The following is a 20,378-nucleotide window of genomic DNA, read 5'->3' as shown; positions in this document are numbered from 1 at the left end:
GTTGCCTTAGATGACTGAGAATCATCACAGCTTGGAGGTGTAGATAGTTTTAAATTGCATATTCATTCAGCCAGGTTCATTCACACCAACGTTTCAGCAGTTTTCACTAGATTTGTCGGACAGCTCAGGATGACCCACAGCGGGTGTTTTGGTGTCATGATGTGATACTGAAGCCTGACATGACTTCCTGTTAGGGACCGTCTTGTTTTTTTGTTTTTTTTTTAGTTCAAATTAAATGTATTTTTATCTGCACCTCACTGGACCAATGGCCCATATATTAATCAATAGTCTTCCCTTTTTCTAACATAGTCGCTTTAGAATATTTTTCATCTGGACCTCCTCCCATTAAATACACAACCTCCAGTTTATAGAAAAGTCATGCAATATGACTTGTTACTACCCATAGTCAGAACCCCCCGCTCTGTAGGTAGCAGTCACATCTTTTATTTAGACTCACTTCAGACATTGTTTTTTTAATCAGGCTTAAATACAAATTTTGCTTTATTATTTGATTAATTGAGGTACATGGTTAAGATATTATGTTAGGAAAGTTATTTTGTATATTTTCCAGGCAGCTAAATGGGTACGGTTATATATGGTAGTATACATTGCTCAAAAAAAAATTCAGCACAGAAAATTAAAGAAAACAAGATCTAGATGGTTTCTGTGTAAGCCACAACCACGTCCAGTATAAATCCATACAGATACAAACACAGATATTTTGGAGAATTAAACAGATAGTAATAGTAGCTTTATATTGTTCCCTAATATGTTCCCACACAGTGCCACAGTAGAGGTGTTACATCAACTGTTCTTCACTCTGTCTCTGCAGATGCGTTCTGACGGTCGGGTTTTGAAGACAGAGCAAGGTCTACTCCTGCGGTCTCTGCAGCCATCTGACTCTGGCATGTACCAATGTACGGCCACCGAGAAGAACTTCAAACACTCGCTGGTCAAGCTGCAGCTGGTGGTGCTGTCGAGCCGGGCCGTTAACAACGTGCTGGTGGAGGGCGGAGGAGGGCTGGTGCCGTCTGCTCTCCACTCCAGCAGCACCCAGTGGACCCCCAGTGCAGGCCAGTACAAGGACCTGCTGACCATCCTGAGCCAGCCAGAGATGACCCTGATCAATCAGTACTGCCAGGACTACTGGCAGTTTGGAGACCCGCTGATGGGTGCCCTCAAGGCCAAAGACCTGAAGGAGCTCAAGGAGCAAAAGAAGCCCCGCAACCGCCGGCATCATGGGGATGGGGAGGAGATAGAGGAGCAGGAGGAGGTAGAGACATGAGGAGCCCAGCTTTGTGTCTGAAACACCCTCCACCACCCTTTCCCCCAACCCTGTGAAAACTGGGAGAGACTCATTGAGAGTAGCAACGTGAAAAAAAATCCACAAACCGGAAAAAAGAGCAAACTGAGAAAACATAGGCTTACAAACAAAACCCCACTTACATCCTCTCAAACAGTAAGATATATGATACACAGTATTTATTGTAGGTTGTATATAGTATCATTCTGTGGATTTCTTTGTACTTATAGAAAAAAACATGCTCTTTGTGTATAGGTACCTTTGGGGCAAACATATTGTTATTATTGATGTTGTTAATTTTATTGTTGCTGTTACTGTCATTACAAAACTCATCTGTCAGCATCGTATGACCTTGGCGACTGTTTGGAATGTGTTATCAGGCATGTAAGCTGTTAGGAGCGAGCTCCGAGAAGCTCCCTGGAACGGGGGAAATGAGATGTTGATGAGGGGTGATGGGATCTCTGTTGTTTCGTGCTTGCTTTGACTCGATGCCAGGACTCTTTTATTTCTGGACACTCCAGGAGCGCCTGTGATGCAACCTCCTCGTGACACATGGGGGCAGAGACTTAATATTGCAAGGGGACCATCGACACATGGTCCCAGTTGTCGTGGGGAAACGGTCTTTTCTCAATGGGAACCCAGATGTTCAGATTACTGTTCAAATATTCGCACTGGTATATTTGGGCCTCTTCATAGGAAGCTTTGTTTTTTTTCTTCTATTTCCCTCCTGATTGGAGGATTGATTGTAAAATGATGCAGCATCATTGCTACAGTGCGCCTCAGCCCAGATACTAATTGTGACTATTTAAATCCCAATTCTACTTGCGAGTAACCTGCAGCTTCTTCTGGCCATGAACTCAAGTTTAACAAAGACACATAGGCGAAAGGACGAGCATCAGACCAGTTTTGAGATCTGTTGGCAAACATCCTTTGAACTGAGACTGAGGTGCAATAAAGGGTCAAGGTTCCGCACAGAGGGCATTATTCTTTTACTTTTAAGGGACATTGGCAGGGGCCAAACACAACAAGCACACTTGGGCAACTTAGAGCTGACTTCTGTAAAAAAACAAATCCAGTTTATGAGGAAAGAGGCGCCTAGATCAGGCAGCAGTTGTTAGCTCTGAGCACACGAGACATCTTTTGTTCGTTCTTCCTTTGACATTCATACGTGGAAAAAAATAATTGCCCATATACACAACAGAGCATTGTATCAATGTTGTGACACTAACCAAAATATTGGGAAGCTGGCTTTCATTGTGTGCATGAACCTGTATTTGTACTGTAATTCTGATAAGATACTGTGTGGTCGTTTTTTTCTGTTTTTCATCTCTCGGGGTGTACAGTGTGGTCTCTGAGGGACATTCTCAGCACAGGAACATGTGGAAAACAAATGCTTTAAAGATGCCCTCATTTCAAATATACCCTGTATAAAGCATGATGCATCTTTTCATTGACAAAGATGTAGATTTTATCAAAGCATTAAGTGAAATGATCTCGGGTATGTGTTTGGATAGCACATAATATGAGAAAGTATCATCGTACAATAGCTTATTAATTATGTAGACAGAGACTGATGATGAGGGCTGTTATTAAAAGACAGGTGATAGTTCTATTGATTAGAATTTTTATGCTCACCCCTAGTACACTGTGCTATTAAAACACTTGTCCAGGAAGTTGAATTAATGGCATTTTTATGTATAAGAATATCTGACCTGAAGAAAAACAAGGTGCAAATTAATTTTCATATCATTCTGACATTTTGAGGCATTTAATCCACTTCGTCTAGCTTGTATTCAGCCTTGCTGAATGCCTCTGGGAAGATGCATCCATAATTCATACAGGGGGTATCTGTATCTGCTCCTCAGTTTGGGATGCCTGCATTCCCAGGATCTATCGCAGCTCTTGACTGTCTCCTTCAAATGAGACCAGGGCTTATACAGCAAAAAACGCAAAGAAAGGTTGTACAATTTGTTGGTATTTTTAAAAACGTGTCTGTAGTTTTTGAGTGTTTTTGTTTGTTTTGTATTTTTGCATCATCAGACTTTATGGAAAAAACGAAAAAAAAAACTAAATGCACAGAGGTGATGTTATTGTAATGACTTGTGTAAATTACTCTATCTTCCCTTTCCATTGTTGTTGCTGACTAATAAATTAAAGCTCTATATTTTATAAGAATGGAATGCTCCCCCCCTTCATTGTGAATGGCTTGATACTGGATGTTTTCCATGTTCTGCCCAGAACCCTCTGGATCCTTGGAATAAAGTTGTACCTGTTAAAGAGATATGTATGCACATTTGTATAAAACATACACACTGCATTTGTGTTTGTAATGAAATTATGGGAAGGTAAAACACCTGCAATGAAAAGACACAGGAGGAGAGTTGCTCTCCCTCTGGACCTGGTAGCTGAGCATTATGTGAGTTCGGTTAATACGTTGAGAGGATTCTTGATCAGTTCTTGAAGGTTCATTAACGGAGATTTTAAGTGTTAAATAGTGCTGGATAATCAGAACAGACCTCTGGGAAATCGATTGGGTTGTAAATCAATGCTAATTTCTCAACAAGCTGGCCAGAGGCACACAGTCTGCCTTTGACGAATCACTATAAACACCCCATCTCATATTTTCAACAACTCAGCTCAGTTACACAGTGTAACAAGCCTGACAAAACAGAGTTATTGTGCGTCATGGTGTCTCTGTCTCCCTGATTGTACTTTTACATACTAACCTCATTTATATCATTCATACCGTAAGCTGAGCTAAATGCCAGTCAGCAGGCCTTTTTCATGGAGGACATTTGGACATGCCACAGTAGGAAATCCACAGGTGTAGATAATTAACTGATGGCTGCACTCTATTGACATGCTTCAGCGGCTCTTACTGAATTACTGTTACCACCTGTGCTTGTCCAAGTCCAGATGTGTGTTGTGAGAGGCGCATAGCTCAGTCACTCTCAGACAACAGGGTTCAACTGCAGACCTCAACTGCTGGGGACCCCAGCTCTGCCAGTCAATTGGAAGAATGTGTGGTCCACAATCATGAGGTGGGTCAGCTCTCTTCCGGTTTTCAGAAAACTGCATTGAACCAGATTTTTAAGCAGCATCAATGTGATGATGTTTGTGACGTAGAAAACATTAGGTAAATATTCTTTGTGTGATAAGGCTACAACCCTGATTCCAAAAATAGTCCCAAAAAAAACATAAATGAAACAGAATGCTTTCTGACATATACTCCACTGAAAACAGCACTAAGAAAATATATTTAGGGTTTGACCTCATCAACTTTATTGATTTCAGCTTTCACTGAATTTGATGCAGTAACACGTTTCGAACAACTAAAGACTGGGAAAGTTGTGGAACGCTCCAAAAACACCTGTTTGGATCATTCCACAGGTAAACAGGTTGATTGGTAACAGGTGATAGGATCATGATTGGGTATGAAAGGAGCATCCTGGAAAGGCTCAGTCGTTCACAAGCGAGGATGAAGCGAGGTTCACCACTTTGTGAACACATGATTGTATGAAAGATGTTAATACATGGGCTCAGGAACACATTAGAAAATCACTGTCAGTCACCTTCAGTTCGCCTTCAAATGATTGGATTCTGTTTTTATGTGTTACACAGCATCCCAACTTTTGTGGAATCAGGCTTGTACCTAAATAAACACTGCCTGGCTGACGGTGGGTAAAGTGCAGGTTATGTTAGGTTGAAGAAGTTCAGCACTACGTATAAAACCATATTAAACATATCCTCTTGAATAAAACTGAGAACCTTTCTTGTGTTGTCTCTGTTGCCCCCTTTGCTGCTGTAACACTGCCGTTTCCCCCTGTGGGATAATTAAAGGATTATCTTATCTTAGAAAAGTCAATGTACGCCTTTGGTCACTGAGGTCAGTAACAGTTTAACATGACTAGTTTCCCCTTCAAGTGTCTGAAACATATCTGAGAAGCACAGCTATGATTGAACACTTTATCTCTCTTACAGTCAATGGGGTATTATGGCCTACAGTTTTGACTCAGAGTTCATCTACTGACCATGAATCTCTATGTTTCCAACTTCCAGCTGTATTGTTTCAATCCCATAATGAGTCATAAGGAATGTGTGATGGGATTACATGAAGGCAAGCTGGGCTCACAGCACCCGAGGGTAACAGGCTGCTGTCAGGTCAGAGAAGTGCGCTTCAGTCAAACCCTCAGCGTTTCTTCACCTCATAAAAGCCTTAATGGTGGAGCTGACCCCTGATCAGCCCAAGAGTGACTCACATTCTCCCACAACAATCTAGGTCAGGAGCAGAGTGGCAGAGAAGAGGAGAGAAAGAGAAGGAAAAGGCTAACCTCATGTCAAAAAGGTATCTAGTGCTAAAGGTTTTATATTAACGGGATTAACAGACTATCTTGACTAAATTTTTTTTTCCTCTGACCTGTAGTGCTGTTTGTTTTGCTGCGAGTTACAGAGTCCTTGAATATCAGCTGTAGGAATATCTGCTTTCTCTCAGATATGATCTCCAGTTTTTCAACATATTTTTTGGCACTTTGAGCAACACGAGCCAAGTGCCATCTAGTTTCATTGTATTCGAGAGAATGCACATAACTCTATAGCCGATATCTCCAGAAATCGCCAATTCATGCCAAAACAATGGAGAAATAGAACAACAAGGTAAGAGGAAAAAATAAGTATTTTTGATTTTGGAGGGAACTGCCCCTTTAAGAGGTAATGACATTTTGAGATTTTTCCCTAATCTTTGCTTTTTAATGTCCAAAATAATTTACCTCTTCAGTCCTCTAAATATTTTTTTAATGAAATCGTCTTCAATTGAACTCACTATTTTATAGATATCTGCTCTGTAAGTAATGAATACCTGCAAGGGGTCGCAATTAGTCATAACACATGATTTCCTATCAGTAGATACATTCAAAGAAGGCTGGAACCAGTGCTCCCTGGCATACCTGTGTTAGAGTCTGTGTTAGAGCCTCAAAATCAATGAAATTTTAATGAATTTCAACAAACAAAACGCCACTGGATTGGCTGATAAAGACCACCAATCCCATGAAGGTTGTTAATAGTTAATGTACAGTATAATGTAATGTAATGTATTAGTGGTAAAATGCTACACATGGCACCTTCAAGCATAAATAGTTGGCCACTATAGCATGCTGTAACGAGCTGGGATTTGAATAAGTAACAAGCAATGAATATTTGCTCAACTGTCGGACCGACTCAGATGGTTCATAATTCATGCAAGTTAAAACATAATGAGCAAACTGAAAGAAGCAGTGATGCAAAACATGCTGTCTTCTTGTTTTAGCTGCATGCATTATGAATAACAACAGATCAGAGTGCAGATAACATTTGTTCCTTGTTTGCATGTGTTCTCTTCTTGTATTTGACTTAGACGTCACAAATGTGCACTACATACTTTTGTTACATAGGCCGCCCTTGTTTGGTGAATATGTTCTTCATTCAGTGTGCATCTCCAAAAGGCTGTCCCACAAAGAGCGCTTCATCGATAATATATCGTAAAATGTGGAGATGAGAACATGTCTGGAGACACCTTTTCACCCAGCATGGGTTTGTTTCAGGACAAGCCAGACAATAGATCAGATGACTTTGAAAACCTCTGTGGGGCATTCCAGACATCAGATGACATCTGGGCTTCAGAGAACTCTTTTGTCCCCCTTTTCATTCCGCCCCATAGACAGGACTCTGTTCCCTTTGCTTATCTGATCTCTACCCAGGAGCAGCAGTGCAGACGAGGGGAGTCAGGGTGGGAGTTTGACAGTTCGAACACAGACGACACCAATATTCAGGGTCAGCCTCGCCCACAGTGGCTGTTAAAATTACATCAGTATCATCACCACATCACTTCAAGTCCACCCACCTCCGCCTCTGAATCAGAAACTGGCCTAAAACCAAGAAGCTGATCCACACTTTGGAAATTCAAAGCTGCCCAAACCAAAGGTTGACCCACCAGAGTCTGCTCAGACATGTCTGTGCACCATTCCTCACAGCACAACAGAGATGTATTTCTGTGGGGCATTATCTCCACAGTGGCGTATCACATGACATAAAGCCAAGCCATGGCATCACTAGAATCATTCACTTGACTTTCAGATGTAGAGTCCGTCTCTGTCTTATCGCTGAGTCCGATCTGGTTCTGGGTGGCTCAGGGGCAGTCAGGGCATTCTCTGGTTATCTGCTCCGTCTCTCTCAGAGTGGGAGCTGCCGGACACTTACTGCATTGTTGGAGCAGAGAGACTCAGAGGTTGGATAGTGAGAGACAGACGTTTGGCATGCCATGAAGCTGGTTCTTTGTTCACAGGCATCCTTCTAAAGACCTACAGACTTGGCAACTGTTGAAAACTAAACTCAGTCCATTAAAGACTTGATGAGCTGATTTTCATTTAATGCCTCAACCAGGGATTTGTCAAAAAATAGACTGAAGAACTTAGCTCTTACAGCGACCGGGTGTTTTGTTTCTTGCATCACGCCACATTCTGACCTTGATGAACTCTCAGTTCTAACGGTGTCAGACTCTCTCATGCAGTAACCACATGCAGATGAAACTCTGGGGACAGCGTGGAATAAGTACTGTCGACCACTGTATCCTCGAGAGTGGAGCAGAGAAAAGAGGGAGCAACATCGCTCTCTGCTGCTTCTACGCAGTAGAACACAGTCAAACAGTAGTTCTGCTTAAACTGCATTACATGGTGTCAACCAGCAGATGGCAGGATGTAACAGCATCTGCTGGACTGTTCATATGGAACAAATAAGCTTTGTCTATTGAGAAAAAACCTGCAAAGCATACAAAATCTCCATTCTAAAATGCACAGACCCAAACAAATGAACAAATTATGACAGTTTGTACTATGATGTTGTATTGCTTGCAATTTGTTATGCATGTTGCACGGAAATAGCCAGTACTGGAAGAAGTACTCAGAAATTTTACTTCAGGAAAAATACTCAATTACAAGTAAAGGTCCTATATTCAAATCAGTACAGCGAACTGTACTTGAAAAAGTATTTAGAAGTGCTCTTTTTGCAGAAAAATCGCTTAAGTGACTGATACATTATGACGTATTCTATCCTCATTATCAGGTTAACCCTGATCCAGCCAGGTGCGAGTAGCATTTCACTGTCGTGGCCGGCTGAGGTGGAGTCACTCACTTACCTACCTGATATAGTTCAGTCGTGGTTCCCAGCTCAGGGCTTGTCCCCTCCAAAAGGTCACCAGAGAGATTTGAGGATCTTGAGATGATTTAATGAGGCAGCACAACAGAAAAAAAAAAATCAACTTTTTTGTAAGGGGCCACAAGCCAAATGCTGTGGTGTACAATATGGATATCCACACGTACATTACAAGATGTGTGCTTAAACTTAAGAAAACGTATTTAGTCAAGCTCCACTGGAAATACTGTTTATACACTATAACATTTTATTCAGCTATCAGATCCTTCAAAAGGATCTTGTTTTTGCTTTTATACTGCACAGCTAAACCACAGTTTACTGTAATTGTACTTTATCATCAAAATAAACCTCATGTAACTAACCTGTCTCAAAACGTAATTACTGCAGGTTGATTTTGGGATTGTTGCTTTTGGATTTTTGGCATTTGTCAGTACTAGTGAAGCTCTGTTCTACACATAAGTCACAGTAAATTAGCGAATAAACTGCATATTCAATGCCATGTGTTTTCTGTAGGGCCTCAGTGGCATACAGAGGAGCTGTGATTGATCACTCTTTAGCCTCTAAGCCGTGTCAATAAATCAATGCTACACACTGCATTCACTCATTACTACCATAATTCTTCACTTGGAATATTGTGATCAGTGCTGAATCTGATGCCTGACAGAGTTGCCTAAAAGATGTGTTAAACCCAATGAGTTCTTGCCTCCTGTTGCTCAAGTACTTCTGATTTGATTGCACCACGTAACTCAGTCCACAATGTGCAGAAATTATTTTAGCTACTGTTGTAGTTTAGTGAGTATGGAGGTTTGGTTTTGCCCATATATTGGTATTCCTTGCAAAATTCTCTTCTCCTCTCGGCAAGGACAGACTCTGATCACTAGCATTTCATCTCTACGTTGCTAGTTGAGACGAACAGGAAACTGACACTTCTCTCAACCCACCACACTTAATGAAGTCATCCAATGACACACAGAGATGAGAGTTAGGATCCCCCTGAGCCCCGATGAGCGTATGGATGGCTGCATGCCTTGTACAATGGAATGGAAAAGAGAAAATCTCCCCAGAGGAAGCCTATTGAAACCCCAGAGGGCCTAGAAAGTGAGCTCTCTGCATTATTATTCCAATGCGATGCAATTCAAGTATCCCGGAAAGTCTCACCAAATGGCACTGCTGGGATTTTTCAAACATGAGTTCACAGCCCACCAGGATGGGCGCTAAGCTTGTGCTAATTGAGAGCGTGTAACACAGATGCTCTCCTCCGGGTTGGGGGGAAAGCAGAGTGTCATGACGCAGGCTGTTTCCCACATTTTCTCGAAATAATCCTGCAGAACGTTCATAGAGCCGTCACGTCGGAAAGATGCTATGGCCTCTCTGTCTACTGACTGTCTACGCAGATGAGAAATGATGAGGATCACAGATGAATTAACAGAGGAATTAGAATTTTTATTACCATCAAAGTCATCAACTCAGTCAAGGAGTACGGTACAGAGCTCACAAATGCCAGACAGGACCTACAGGTGACCACTGGTCCTGGCAGACGTCACATCTACAAATACACCTGTTTAGTGCATGGCAAAATGAACAGACAGGGAATAATAAATACAGTGAGAAATGTATTGGAAAAAAGCATTGCTTTAAACTGTGTAACAGTATTGAAACAGTATTTATTTGCCATCTAAACAAAGAGAACAGACTACATGAAATAATCTATTCACATAAAAAAATCTCTTATATTCTGTTTAAGCCTCTCATTGAAATCTAAATATTTATCTTAAACAATGTAAGAAATAATATCGTGGTATCGTCTGAATGACTGGTGTGTCTACCAATCTACCGTAGCACAAATTAAAAGGAGACACATGTTTAGATAAAAGATCCTGCAGCAATAAGAAGTCAAACATTTCTACTTTTCTTTGATTCTACGGGTAATAAATGTAATCGGTTTTCTCCACAGCCCCTTTTTGTCTGAAACGGACATTTTCATATAAAGTCACAGGTGTTCACAGTAAATACACTTAACAACAGACTGGGTGGAGTCAGACAGAGCGACTGTGCACGAGCCATAACACGTTATACTTCAATTATGTCATCTAATAATCGTAATGACAATGTGGCTGCTGTCGTTACTCGACCAGAGAATGAAAGCCCATGGTTCAGTGTGTGTCAGCTCAGGAATTTACGCGGGCACTCACAGGCCAGAGGAGCAAATATGGTTTTATTGCCCACCACTACCACACACACTCACACACACACAGACACATGCACACTTATCTGACAGCAGCCTTGTGTTGGGTTAGTGGCCCTGATGGGGCTGACAGCTGGCAAGGACTATAGACTTGTACTTACAGGTACACAAACTGTATTGAAAGGACACCAGGAATCACAGTTTCTGCAGCCTGTCGAATATTGCTCAATTTCCTCTAGAGTGGTTACAGAGAACTCCTTCTGTAGCTCATTATTAATGCTCGAGGGGACCAGTGACAGGAAAGGATAGATCGTTATTACTGTTGATCAAGTATAAGCTGAAAAATCTATGGAATAAACAAATGACTGAAAGAGTTGGAAAAAAAACAAGGCAAAACAGATATGAAAATAAAAAATAATATATACAAGATCATAAATAAATAAACAATATGTTCAGAAATGTCCAACAGATGACTCTTACATTTTTTCAGTACAATACAGGTCAGCAAAGCTGAGTTGGTGAAGATGACCCCAGTTACCACAAAGTCAAAATGATGCATGTCTTCCCTTGACAGCCGCATGTGGTCAGCTAATGCACATTTTGTTTAACACTTACAACCAAATATTAAGACATATATGGCATTTAAGTTAATATCCTACCACAAAGGACACAATTAAACCAAAGTAGATATAAATAGACTGAGATCTGGCAAAAAAAAAACAAAAAAACAACAACAGCAATTTCAATGACATGATGGATAAAGACGTCATGAGGTGACATTTCTAAAAAAGGAAAGCTACAAATTAATTTGGATGCATAGAACTGCTATGTAATGAAAACTTTTTTTTTCATCCACTTACAATGACAGCAGGGGCACTAAATGAACAGTAGTAATAGACAGCATAATGTGTAGTGTGCTTTTGAAAGGAACATTTGCCTCGACGGCTTGTGGCAAGAGGCGAGGGTGCTGTGGCCTACGATTAGACAGGGTTGGCAGTAGCGCATCTTTATCCACCGAGTGGCTGTAAATGTGAAATGAACAGCAAAAAGTGAGAATGCATGCTGTTTTGGCTACTTCTACAAAGGTCTCTATATACAGAATCTTTACACTTACAGCTATGAGGTTCTGTCCTGAGCAGGAAGTTAGCAAAGGAACATGGTGTTTGTGTGTGTGTGCTTATGTGTGAAGCTGCCTAGTTCAAAATACAGTACTGGGCATAACGACTCCCAGCCACCAATCTCAGCGCTGTTCAACGCACAACAACTGGTTAGTGTAGACAGTGACAGGTGAGGAAGATAATCATGTTTCCCCTGCGACAGGAAAATATGATCGTCTCCATGTGAGAGGACCAGCACTTACTGAGTCTTATGGTACAAGGTCAAAATTTCAGAGGCAAAACTTTTCTACTGATTCTAAGAACAAATACTGTAATTGCAAGACTGGCAGAGAGAAGTTTCCCAAGTTGGCTCGTTAAAAAGGAATCAAAGCCATTTTTAGCACAATAATGTCTCCCTGTATTCTCTTATCACTAAGAGAAGAATCAGAAAGAAGACTTTAGCCGTAAGCCACAGTTTGACAGCAAATCTGTTTTTGCCCCTAAAACTTGAGTGTGCGGAGATCAACGTGGTTTATATAATCTGACATAAAACACCGGAGGGTCAGTGAAAAAAGACACAATATATGTGAAAAGAAAGCCAATGCAAGGCAGCACTCGGGAAAGGTAGCACACAGCCTCCATGAGATGATACTAATGCTGCAAGTGAGAGAGAAGCAGAGTCAGTGTCACCATGCTAGCAGCTAATGTACAGTGTGCAGGAGTTGGTGGGGACTGCAGAGGTCACACAGGGCAGGGTGGGGCCGAGGGGGCCTAGCCCTGCTCGTCCCCGGCCTCGGTGGCCGCGTGGAGAGCGGCCGAAGCTTCTCCGTTACAGCGCGACGCGGGCTCTGCCTCCTGCGGCGCCGGGCTCGGCTGCTGCGGCTCCGCGGCCGGGGCTGCCACCCCGGCTCCGGCCTCGGGCCCCGGTTGGCTTATCTCCGCTCCTGTGACGGCAGCGGGCGCCCCCTCAGGTGTCGCGGCAGATGAAGGCGCGGAGGGGTCAGCGGCAGCCTGGGGAGCTGCGCCGTCTGCTGGGGCCCCGGCTGCAGGGCTGGTTGCCCTTGACTCACTCTGCTCAGGTGCTCTCAGTCTCTTCATGATGGTGGTGACACGCACAGCTTTCTGTAGGAGGAGGGACAACAAACTGAACTCAGACAGGTACTGCAACCCGAAAGCTTGCTCAGAGAACATCAACTCTCATCGGACTGTTTTATCTCTTACACCGTACTTCACTTCTATACCTCCCTGTTCCAGGGCCACACAGCTACTGCTGAACTTTGAGAAGAAGAGCTTCCTGGAAGAGACAACAAAAGGGCTTACCTTCCATTTAGCTCTGGCAAAGTTCTTCTCTATTTGTGCACACACATTCTCCTTGATGTTCTTATCTGAAGCTGCACCGCCGGAGATCCTGTTGTACAAAATGGGAAAAACACAACTTCACAACAGAGCTTTATGCTTCCCCTATCTTTGGTTGCCACAGGCTACTGCACACAGTATTACTCAATTTGTTGTTCATTTTACTGGCTGGCAAACTTTTGCAGGGACTGTTTAACCATTACGGATTATTCTGATCATTTCTCTGGGACATTCAGGCTCGTTCAGTGACAATCGATTTGCGCTCAAAATGTGTAGTTTACTGGAAGCGGCTTTGTCAGACGCACCTCGGCAGTGCCAACAGTCGAACTGTGACAGTGACCCATGAAAGCCTTTTTAACAATTATAAATATCTTCAAACAGACGAAATTCAACAACCAAGAAAAAAAAAAGGGAGATAAAGCAAAATGAGGTGAGTAATATTTTTCCAGGGAATCCCGGGAACTGCACTGCATTTTTAAGATGCACCTCAGCTACTCAGTCAATATTGGTCATATTTCAAGCAACACTAAATACAACCAGGAGAAATATGCATAAACCTATGGCTTCCCAACCTGACTGCTTTATTGTATTATTTGCTGGTATTAATAATTATCTAGGCAATGCCATTTATGTTAACCTTGTTAGCAGTATTATGTTCATTCTAACGTTTACAACATAAGAATGACCATAATACATGCACACAGAGCTGTTCCATATGTTTCAAGTAAGTAAATTGTAGGCCTACATATTTTCTAAACATGTTCCAATATGTTCCAAATGTTTTCCAAAAAGAAAGAAAGAAAGAAAGAAAGAAAGAAAGAGAGGAAATAGTTTGGATGGGTATTCCCACGAATCCCATTTCCTGCTGTACACTACCTGCTCAGTACCACACAGCACACAGATAGCTGGTGAACATAGTGGAGCAGTTAAAGAGGCAGATACTTCCCTCAGGAGTTGGTAGAGACCAAAAACAGAGCTAAAAGAGAGTCAGAGCAACTACTTGCTAAAAAGCTCACCACATCACATCAATTTAATAGTTGATGATATGTCGATGTGTTCACAACTTCCACTGCCCCCAAGTGGCCAAAAAAATTGTTATTTCAGTGTTACCATGCTAACAATTGCTATTTTTTAGACTTAACACTGAACGTCATGGGAGTGCAGTTTTTGAGGTATTTGGTCATGAACCAAAGAATTGAACAAAGTGAAATTTTGACACAATGGTGTCAAACAGTAACTACAGTTTACGTATCACCATGTTGGGAACATAAATGTCTGCCCCAAATTAAATCAGTCCAACCAATATTTGTCAGGACATTTCCACCTGCTGGTGCCACTAAAGTAAAGGACATTGGATCACCAAAGTCAGCAGAATGCATTGTCTGGGAACCATGAACCTCTGTACTAAATGTACAGTACTACGTCAGACTGCTAATGTGGCAACCAGTTTTGGTTTTTGTTAAGTACATGAATATTGTTGCTGTAGTGACTTGCAGCCTAATAAATACAGAGCACTAATTAAGAACAGTGATTCATCTGTTAAAGTTATCTCTGACGTCTCTCAATGTGATCAATCTAAAACAAGACAGAAAGTCTTCTCTTCCGCAGCTGTTGTGATCACATTATTACAATCTGATCGCACTGCTCTGGTTTGAATGGTCGGCACAATAATTCAGAGCTCTGCTGCCTACCATTCATGGTTTATAGCCTCCTGGGCTGTCAGTCTCTGGTCTTGATCCACCTCCATCAGACGTGCAACCAGACTCTTAGCTGTCAGGGAAAAATCACACAGATGACACTCAACAAAAAAGGGTCTGTTCTCCTGATTGATGGCAACATTAACATGACACATGTTTGACCACTCAAGAGGTGAGAAGGGAGAAGATCTCTCGGATTGAATGACCTCCTCCACACTGCTAACTTTATCCTAAAAGTACCTGAATCAGAGATGTCATCCCAGTACGGAGAGTCGAACTCATAATCTCCTGCCAGGATCTTTCGGAACAGGTTCTTGTCATGGTTTTCATAATCATCGTCATCAGTTTCATCATAGAAAGGAGGGTTGCCTGACAGCCTGAGGCAGCAGAGGGAAAAAAAGAGCATCAAAAAACATCTACGTGCCACACTTAAACAAGGCCAGTGATGTAATATCACACAATGTACAGTCCTATTATCATCAAAATGATTCAATATTCCACCCTGTGACTTTAAAGCAGGTGTATGCATATCTTCCGCTGTGAATGATAATCTCTCTTTATGTGATAATTCACGACTTACAGTATGTACATGATGACACCTGTTGCCCAGCAGTCCACTGGCCTGCCATACCGCTGTCTTCCAACCACCTCTGGAGCTGCACGAGAGCACAGAAACTCCATCAAAATCTCTGCCGCTGCCACGCCACACTCACCACTGACCTGCCTGAACAGCAATGTCTTATCTGCCACTCGGTGCATGTATATTCTCACCCAGGTACTCCGGTGTCCCGCAGGGGTCCTTGATTAGTCCGTTCTCCAACTTAGCAAGATGGAAGTCACTGATGACTATTTTAGAGTGCTTCAGGCGGTTGTAATAAACCAAGTTCTCCAACTAAAGAAAAGCATAAAACAATGACATCAGTTAATCTACTATTCATGCTGAACTTCTTTCTTTTTCATCATTAATCGTCTAGTGAAAGTCTAAGAGGTTGAATTTCAGTTGTGAGAGAATTTTATGACAGAAATATAATGAAGAGAGTGAAAACATCTAAAAGTTTAATTATCCAGTGCGGATTAAAATGAGTCAAATCAAACGAGAGGCAGTCAGTTTAATTTTGTCCTTTTACTATAAATTAAAGCTAAATGCCTCCACCATGTTTGACGTACTTCCACTTAATAAATGCACTGATTTTCTTTCAGCTGACGGCCCGAAAGAGAGACTGAGGTGGAGAAGCTAATCAAGCTGTTATTAGTAATAGCAATCATTTAGCACCCACCTTGTTGTTTTTTTTATTGGTTTGTTGTGTTGATTCTGCATTCAAACAACACTAATCATGGCACAGATATCACTCAAGTGCACCCTGCCCAGTGCATCGCAGCGCTACAGTCACATTTCTGGCATTTTGGAAGCGGAAACTGGAAACGGCCGGCATCAGAAAGAATATCTTATCATGTCTTAAGTAGGTAGGTAGACTACCTACTTTCACCCCCTTTAAGCAAAGGACTGTCTCCTTCCACACTGGCAGTTTAAAGGCTCCTGTGGAGAGCTTTCCTCAGATTAATTTTATTGTTGTCGGTTACATGCAGAGCTTCAATGAATACAGCAACTCAAGTAATGCGACGAAGCACATCTCTCCATAAAAATCTGAAACAGGCGAATTTGAATAAGCAAAATTTTGGTCCAGCTCGTACAAGCTCTGCCAGCCAACAGCACACTGTAGGCAGCCACCACAACGTGACACCGGCTTTGCTCTGCTGATCTAGACCAATCTAGACCTAATTTTAATGGAGCAGAGGCTTGTGGATTCTACTGAGGTTTATTATTGGAGCAGCTGATATCGGCACAGACAAGTAAACCAACATTTCATTGAAAAGTTTACAACCATTTCAGCAACTTTTGATTTCTTTACTTTCAGCACATAACTAGAATAGGATCTCCTGGGCATATTTAAAAAGTGGAATCCATTCCATAGACTGCAGTTTTATTTCTTGTGTTGAAAGTGAGATGGCACCACAGTAATGGTGCTGCTACCGGGATTAGTCTAAATCTTCTATATGCCTCTACTCTCACTACTGTTGCATGTTACCTTGAGGTTTCTGTGAACAATACGCAGGGAGTGGAGGTAGGCGACAGCCTCCAACACCTGGCGCACCACGTTGCTGGTGTCTCGCTCTGAGTAGTAACCTTGGTCCAGGATCCAGTCAAACACCTCTCTGCCTGTTGCACTGTGGAAAAAGAAGAACCATAATGTGTAACAAGTTATGAATTTGACTTCATCTCAGAATTAGAAGATTTGCAGCGTGTGACTACAATGTTATTGGTTTAAATCTGACTGGGAACTTTTCTGTCTAACCTGAGCACCAGATGGTTTGTTGCACAGAACCATCTGGGAATTCGTCCATGGAAACTGTTTGGAAAAGGGCAGGCACTTTCAAAATATACTTGGCAGGTGCCTGGATGAACCATCTGTCTATCACCATCTATCATGGGCTAACTCTAACCAATCAGATCAGATGACCATATGACGTAGCAGGAGAGTGAACCTCTTGCTGAAGCCCATTGAGAGATGAAAAAAGGGCTTTCAGTGCCAGTCCTTATTCTTCTTTCAATGAAGAAATCATCTCTGGTTCTGTTCTATAGCAGCAGCTACGCTGATCTCTTTAGGAGCCCCCATTGTTGTTTTAAAATGTTGCTGACGTCACATCTAAGCCACGTCCACCTATAGCTACCAGTCGTCAGTATAGGACCCTGATTGGTCCAAAAAACTGTGGTTCGGCCACAAGCACATAACTTGAAGCCTGGCTAGATGGATTCTCAGCTCACGTGATCTCATGTGATCTCGTGAATCCAGCTGCTGTTATCCTCCATTCTCTACCCATGTTTCCACCTGCTCTCTACTGTCAACTATTCAGGGAAAGGCAACAATATAATAATAATAATCTGGTGGTTTGAAAATTATAATTTTACATTGCATATTTTATGCATATATTGAAATGTTTTTGTTCCAATAATAAACATTTTTTAAAAGATTGGAATGCACACCACACCTGCTATAGAAAAATGGTTTTAATCAGTTCCCCATAGATGTTTCTCTGGTGTCTTATCGTTTTCTTTCTTACCAGAATTCCCAAGCCCACTAATCAAGTGTACTTGAAGGATGAGACGAGTATCGCACATTTCGCATATCCATATCCAAATGTATCATATTCCCCAAGAACACATGCTGATGAGAATGGAGCAGCTAGCAAGCAATCATATCTGAATACCAAATGAGTGGAGTTCAGAGCTGTTCTCATATCTACCAGGTCTCAGGCTACAGCAGCTCATTTCCCACGAGCGTATCATCAACACATACAGTTCAGCCGACAAGTAGACAAGCAGGGAGCATTTCCTCCTGGATCATCAGACATCTCAACTCACAGTTCGAGGAAGAGGAAGTATTCTTTTTTGGTCTCGAAGACGTCCACCAGTTGGAGAATGTTGGAATGCTTCACCCTGAGGTGATGTGTCAAAAACACAAGACAGAGAGAGAAACACAAAGAGAGAGAGGGAGAATGATATCAGGACTCATATAGGAGACGATCATTCATGCAGTTGGAGGAAAAAATGGAAAAATCTGCTTTCATGCTCATCAATATCACACTACAGTAGGCCCACAGAGGGAACTGAATGTTGAACTTCCTGTCCGGCTGCCCATCCATAGATAACCACATTTATGTAATCTGGTACTTCCACATGGAAATAAAGACAGCGATGCAGCAGCGTGGTGCTGAGCAGGCGACCATGCCTTCGACAACCACGGCACCAGATGGGAAACTTCATGGTGGATTTGGCCAATAAAGCTACAGTGTTTGAGGCTACACGGTGTTGTTCTTTCCTGTCAATCGTCCCGGAAGTACAGAAAATATTCCTGTTCCTATTTCTGAAAATTCAGATTTGGGACATTTATGCATCATTATCAATCTGCGTCACCACTGACAGGTGGTGTTGTTGCATAACTGTAATTAACATGTTACATCAGGAGCCAAGGAAAAGCACTGCATTATGGGATTTTTAGCAAAAAGTAGTGCACGTCCTTGCTCCATTGTAGGGATTTCTACAAGCACACATATACACATCTTGAATTTAAAACTTTAAAAGTGAAATAAAGTGGCTAACAGTGGCTAATGTAGTCTGGTGAGGGACCAAGAGGGGTAAAGTTCACAAACTCACAAGTGAACTGCAGGCATCGGCCCACAGCTACAATAAACGCTGCCTTTGTTTCCTTCTGCAGCATCAGTCTATTAACTGAAGTATTACTAGTATACACATTTGATGCTTACCATAAAAATTCCATCCAGACGTATTTTAAGACAAAAATATTCTGCTTGTGAAAGGAATTCATCAGATATGGTTTTTCCACAAAAAGATCAAATATTCTTAAAATTACATCTACTGTGGTTCGTCATTAAAAGATCCACAATCTATGAATATGCAAATATTGTTCATTTCAAGACAGCACTTGATGTTTTGCCAGCAATTATTCCCAGCCTTTGACAATGCCATCACATTTGATTAGGCTGATGATTAGCTTTTACTGGAAAATTAGACAATCACAGAGAAAGTATGTCTCAAATACAACAGCTCTTCGAAACAGTGGCAGCGTGTGATCATTCAGAAATGAGGTTTTTTGATAAAGGAAGCGCTGAGATGTGTTTTTGGTTTTGTTCATCTTCTCAAATATCGTTTTTCTGAGTGAAATTAGTATTTAGGAAGACTGAATAATGAAAACAAAAAACCAAAGAAGCTGACAGTCTCATCACAAAAGTGATTATGATCTATTTAACACGGACATTCAGACTCCAGAGAGCATTAACCACATTGAAGAACTTACATCTTTAAGATGAGGATCTCATTTTTCGCAGCCTTGCGGACTTTCCTTCCATCCTTTTTCAGGAACTTTTTACACGTGTACATTTTCATTGTAGTTTTGTCCTTGGCCCTGAATATCTCACAGAACTCCTCCCTGAAGAGAAGCATTGACGGGGATGTAAACATCGATCATGTGGATTTCTTGAGAAAAGATATGTTTTCATTCAAATGTCTATATAGATGATGTCCTGCTTCTCAAGAAGCTGGAGAAATACTCACGATTTAACAATCTGACCCAGGTCATATTTGTCTGTCACGTCCGAAGGATTGTTATAATCCTTCTTTTCCCCGATTGTTAAACAGCCAAATGGCATGGCCACTCCTGACCTGCGGTGAGACAAGAGACACAGAAGAGGGAGAGATGGAAATGAAAACAAAGACAGAGGAGACACTTTCTTCAGTCTGTCCTCTCTTGCTGTCCTGGGGTCCCACCTAGCTGATCATGCTCTTCAGTTTGGCGTCACACTGTGCTGTATTATTACTTCGGATGATGACTTGGCTGAAAATGTGGCCCTCCCTCAGTCATAAAGAATTACTTCAATAATGCTGAGAAAGCCTTTCAAAAGTGTGAGAGCTAAAGAGCCACCAGTGGCAGTATCAATGCAGCAGATTGTTTCACTTACTGTAACTGAGCCTTTCATGATCA

The 20,378-nt window shown here is 41.8% G+C and overlaps 2 protein-coding genes across 5 annotated transcripts in view; one reads left to right on the top strand and one right to left on the bottom strand.

Moving 5' to 3' along the window:
* sema3fb (sema domain, immunoglobulin domain (Ig), short basic domain, secreted, (semaphorin) 3Fb) overlaps nt 1-3,569 on the top strand; it is a 60,445-nt gene extending 56,876 nt beyond the window's left edge. For all 4 annotated transcript variants that reach the window (XM_041947128.1, XM_041947119.1, XM_041947110.1 and 1 more), the window contains one exon: nt 833-3,569. In XM_041947128.1, coding sequence (XP_041803062.1) covers nt 833-1,285 — 453 coding nt within the window. In that variant the 3' untranslated portion in view covers nt 1,286-3,569. The remainder of the gene's footprint in view (nt 1-832) is intronic.
* An 8,969-nt stretch (nt 3,570-12,538) lies between these two features.
* LOC121623542 (caM kinase-like vesicle-associated protein) lies at nt 12,539-20,046 on the bottom strand. Its single transcript, XM_041960857.1, has 10 exons — nt 19,952-20,046; nt 19,695-19,826; nt 18,242-18,316; nt 16,908-17,046; nt 15,592-15,712; nt 15,401-15,476; nt 15,061-15,197; nt 14,815-14,893; nt 13,088-13,175; nt 12,539-12,889 (listed from the first exon to the last, which is right to left on the bottom strand). Exons 1-10 carry the CDS (start codon nt 20,044-20,046, stop codon nt 12,539-12,541), a joined length of 1,293 nt encoding a protein of 430 aa, XP_041816791.1.
* Nucleotides 20,047-20,378: the final 332 nt, after the last annotated feature.

This window comes from Chelmon rostratus, chromosome 2 (genome assembly GCF_017976325.1).
Source record: "Chelmon rostratus isolate fCheRos1 chromosome 2, fCheRos1.pri, whole genome shotgun sequence".
In the NCBI taxonomy this organism is placed as follows: domain Eukaryota; kingdom Metazoa; phylum Chordata; class Actinopteri; order Chaetodontiformes; family Chaetodontidae; genus Chelmon; species Chelmon rostratus.
This window is presented reverse-complemented; position numbering and strand designations above follow the sequence as displayed.

What these genes read in the sequence shown, in the direction of transcription:
- LOC121623542 (XM_041960857.1), bottom strand. Translation starts at nt 20,046, where the DNA reads ATGCCATTTGGCTGTTTAACAATCGGGGAAAAGAAGGATTATAACAAT. An exon ending in TTGTTCACAGAAACCTCAAG is followed by an intron (nt 15,713 to 16,907) that starts GTAACATGCAAC and finishes GCTTTTCTTTAG; the next exon opens with TTGGAGAACTTGGTTTATTA. An exon ending in GGATGACATCTCTGATTCAG is followed by an intron (nt 14,894 to 15,060) that starts GTACTTTTAGGA and finishes TTTCCCTGACAG; the next exon opens with CTAAGAGTCTGGTTGCACGT.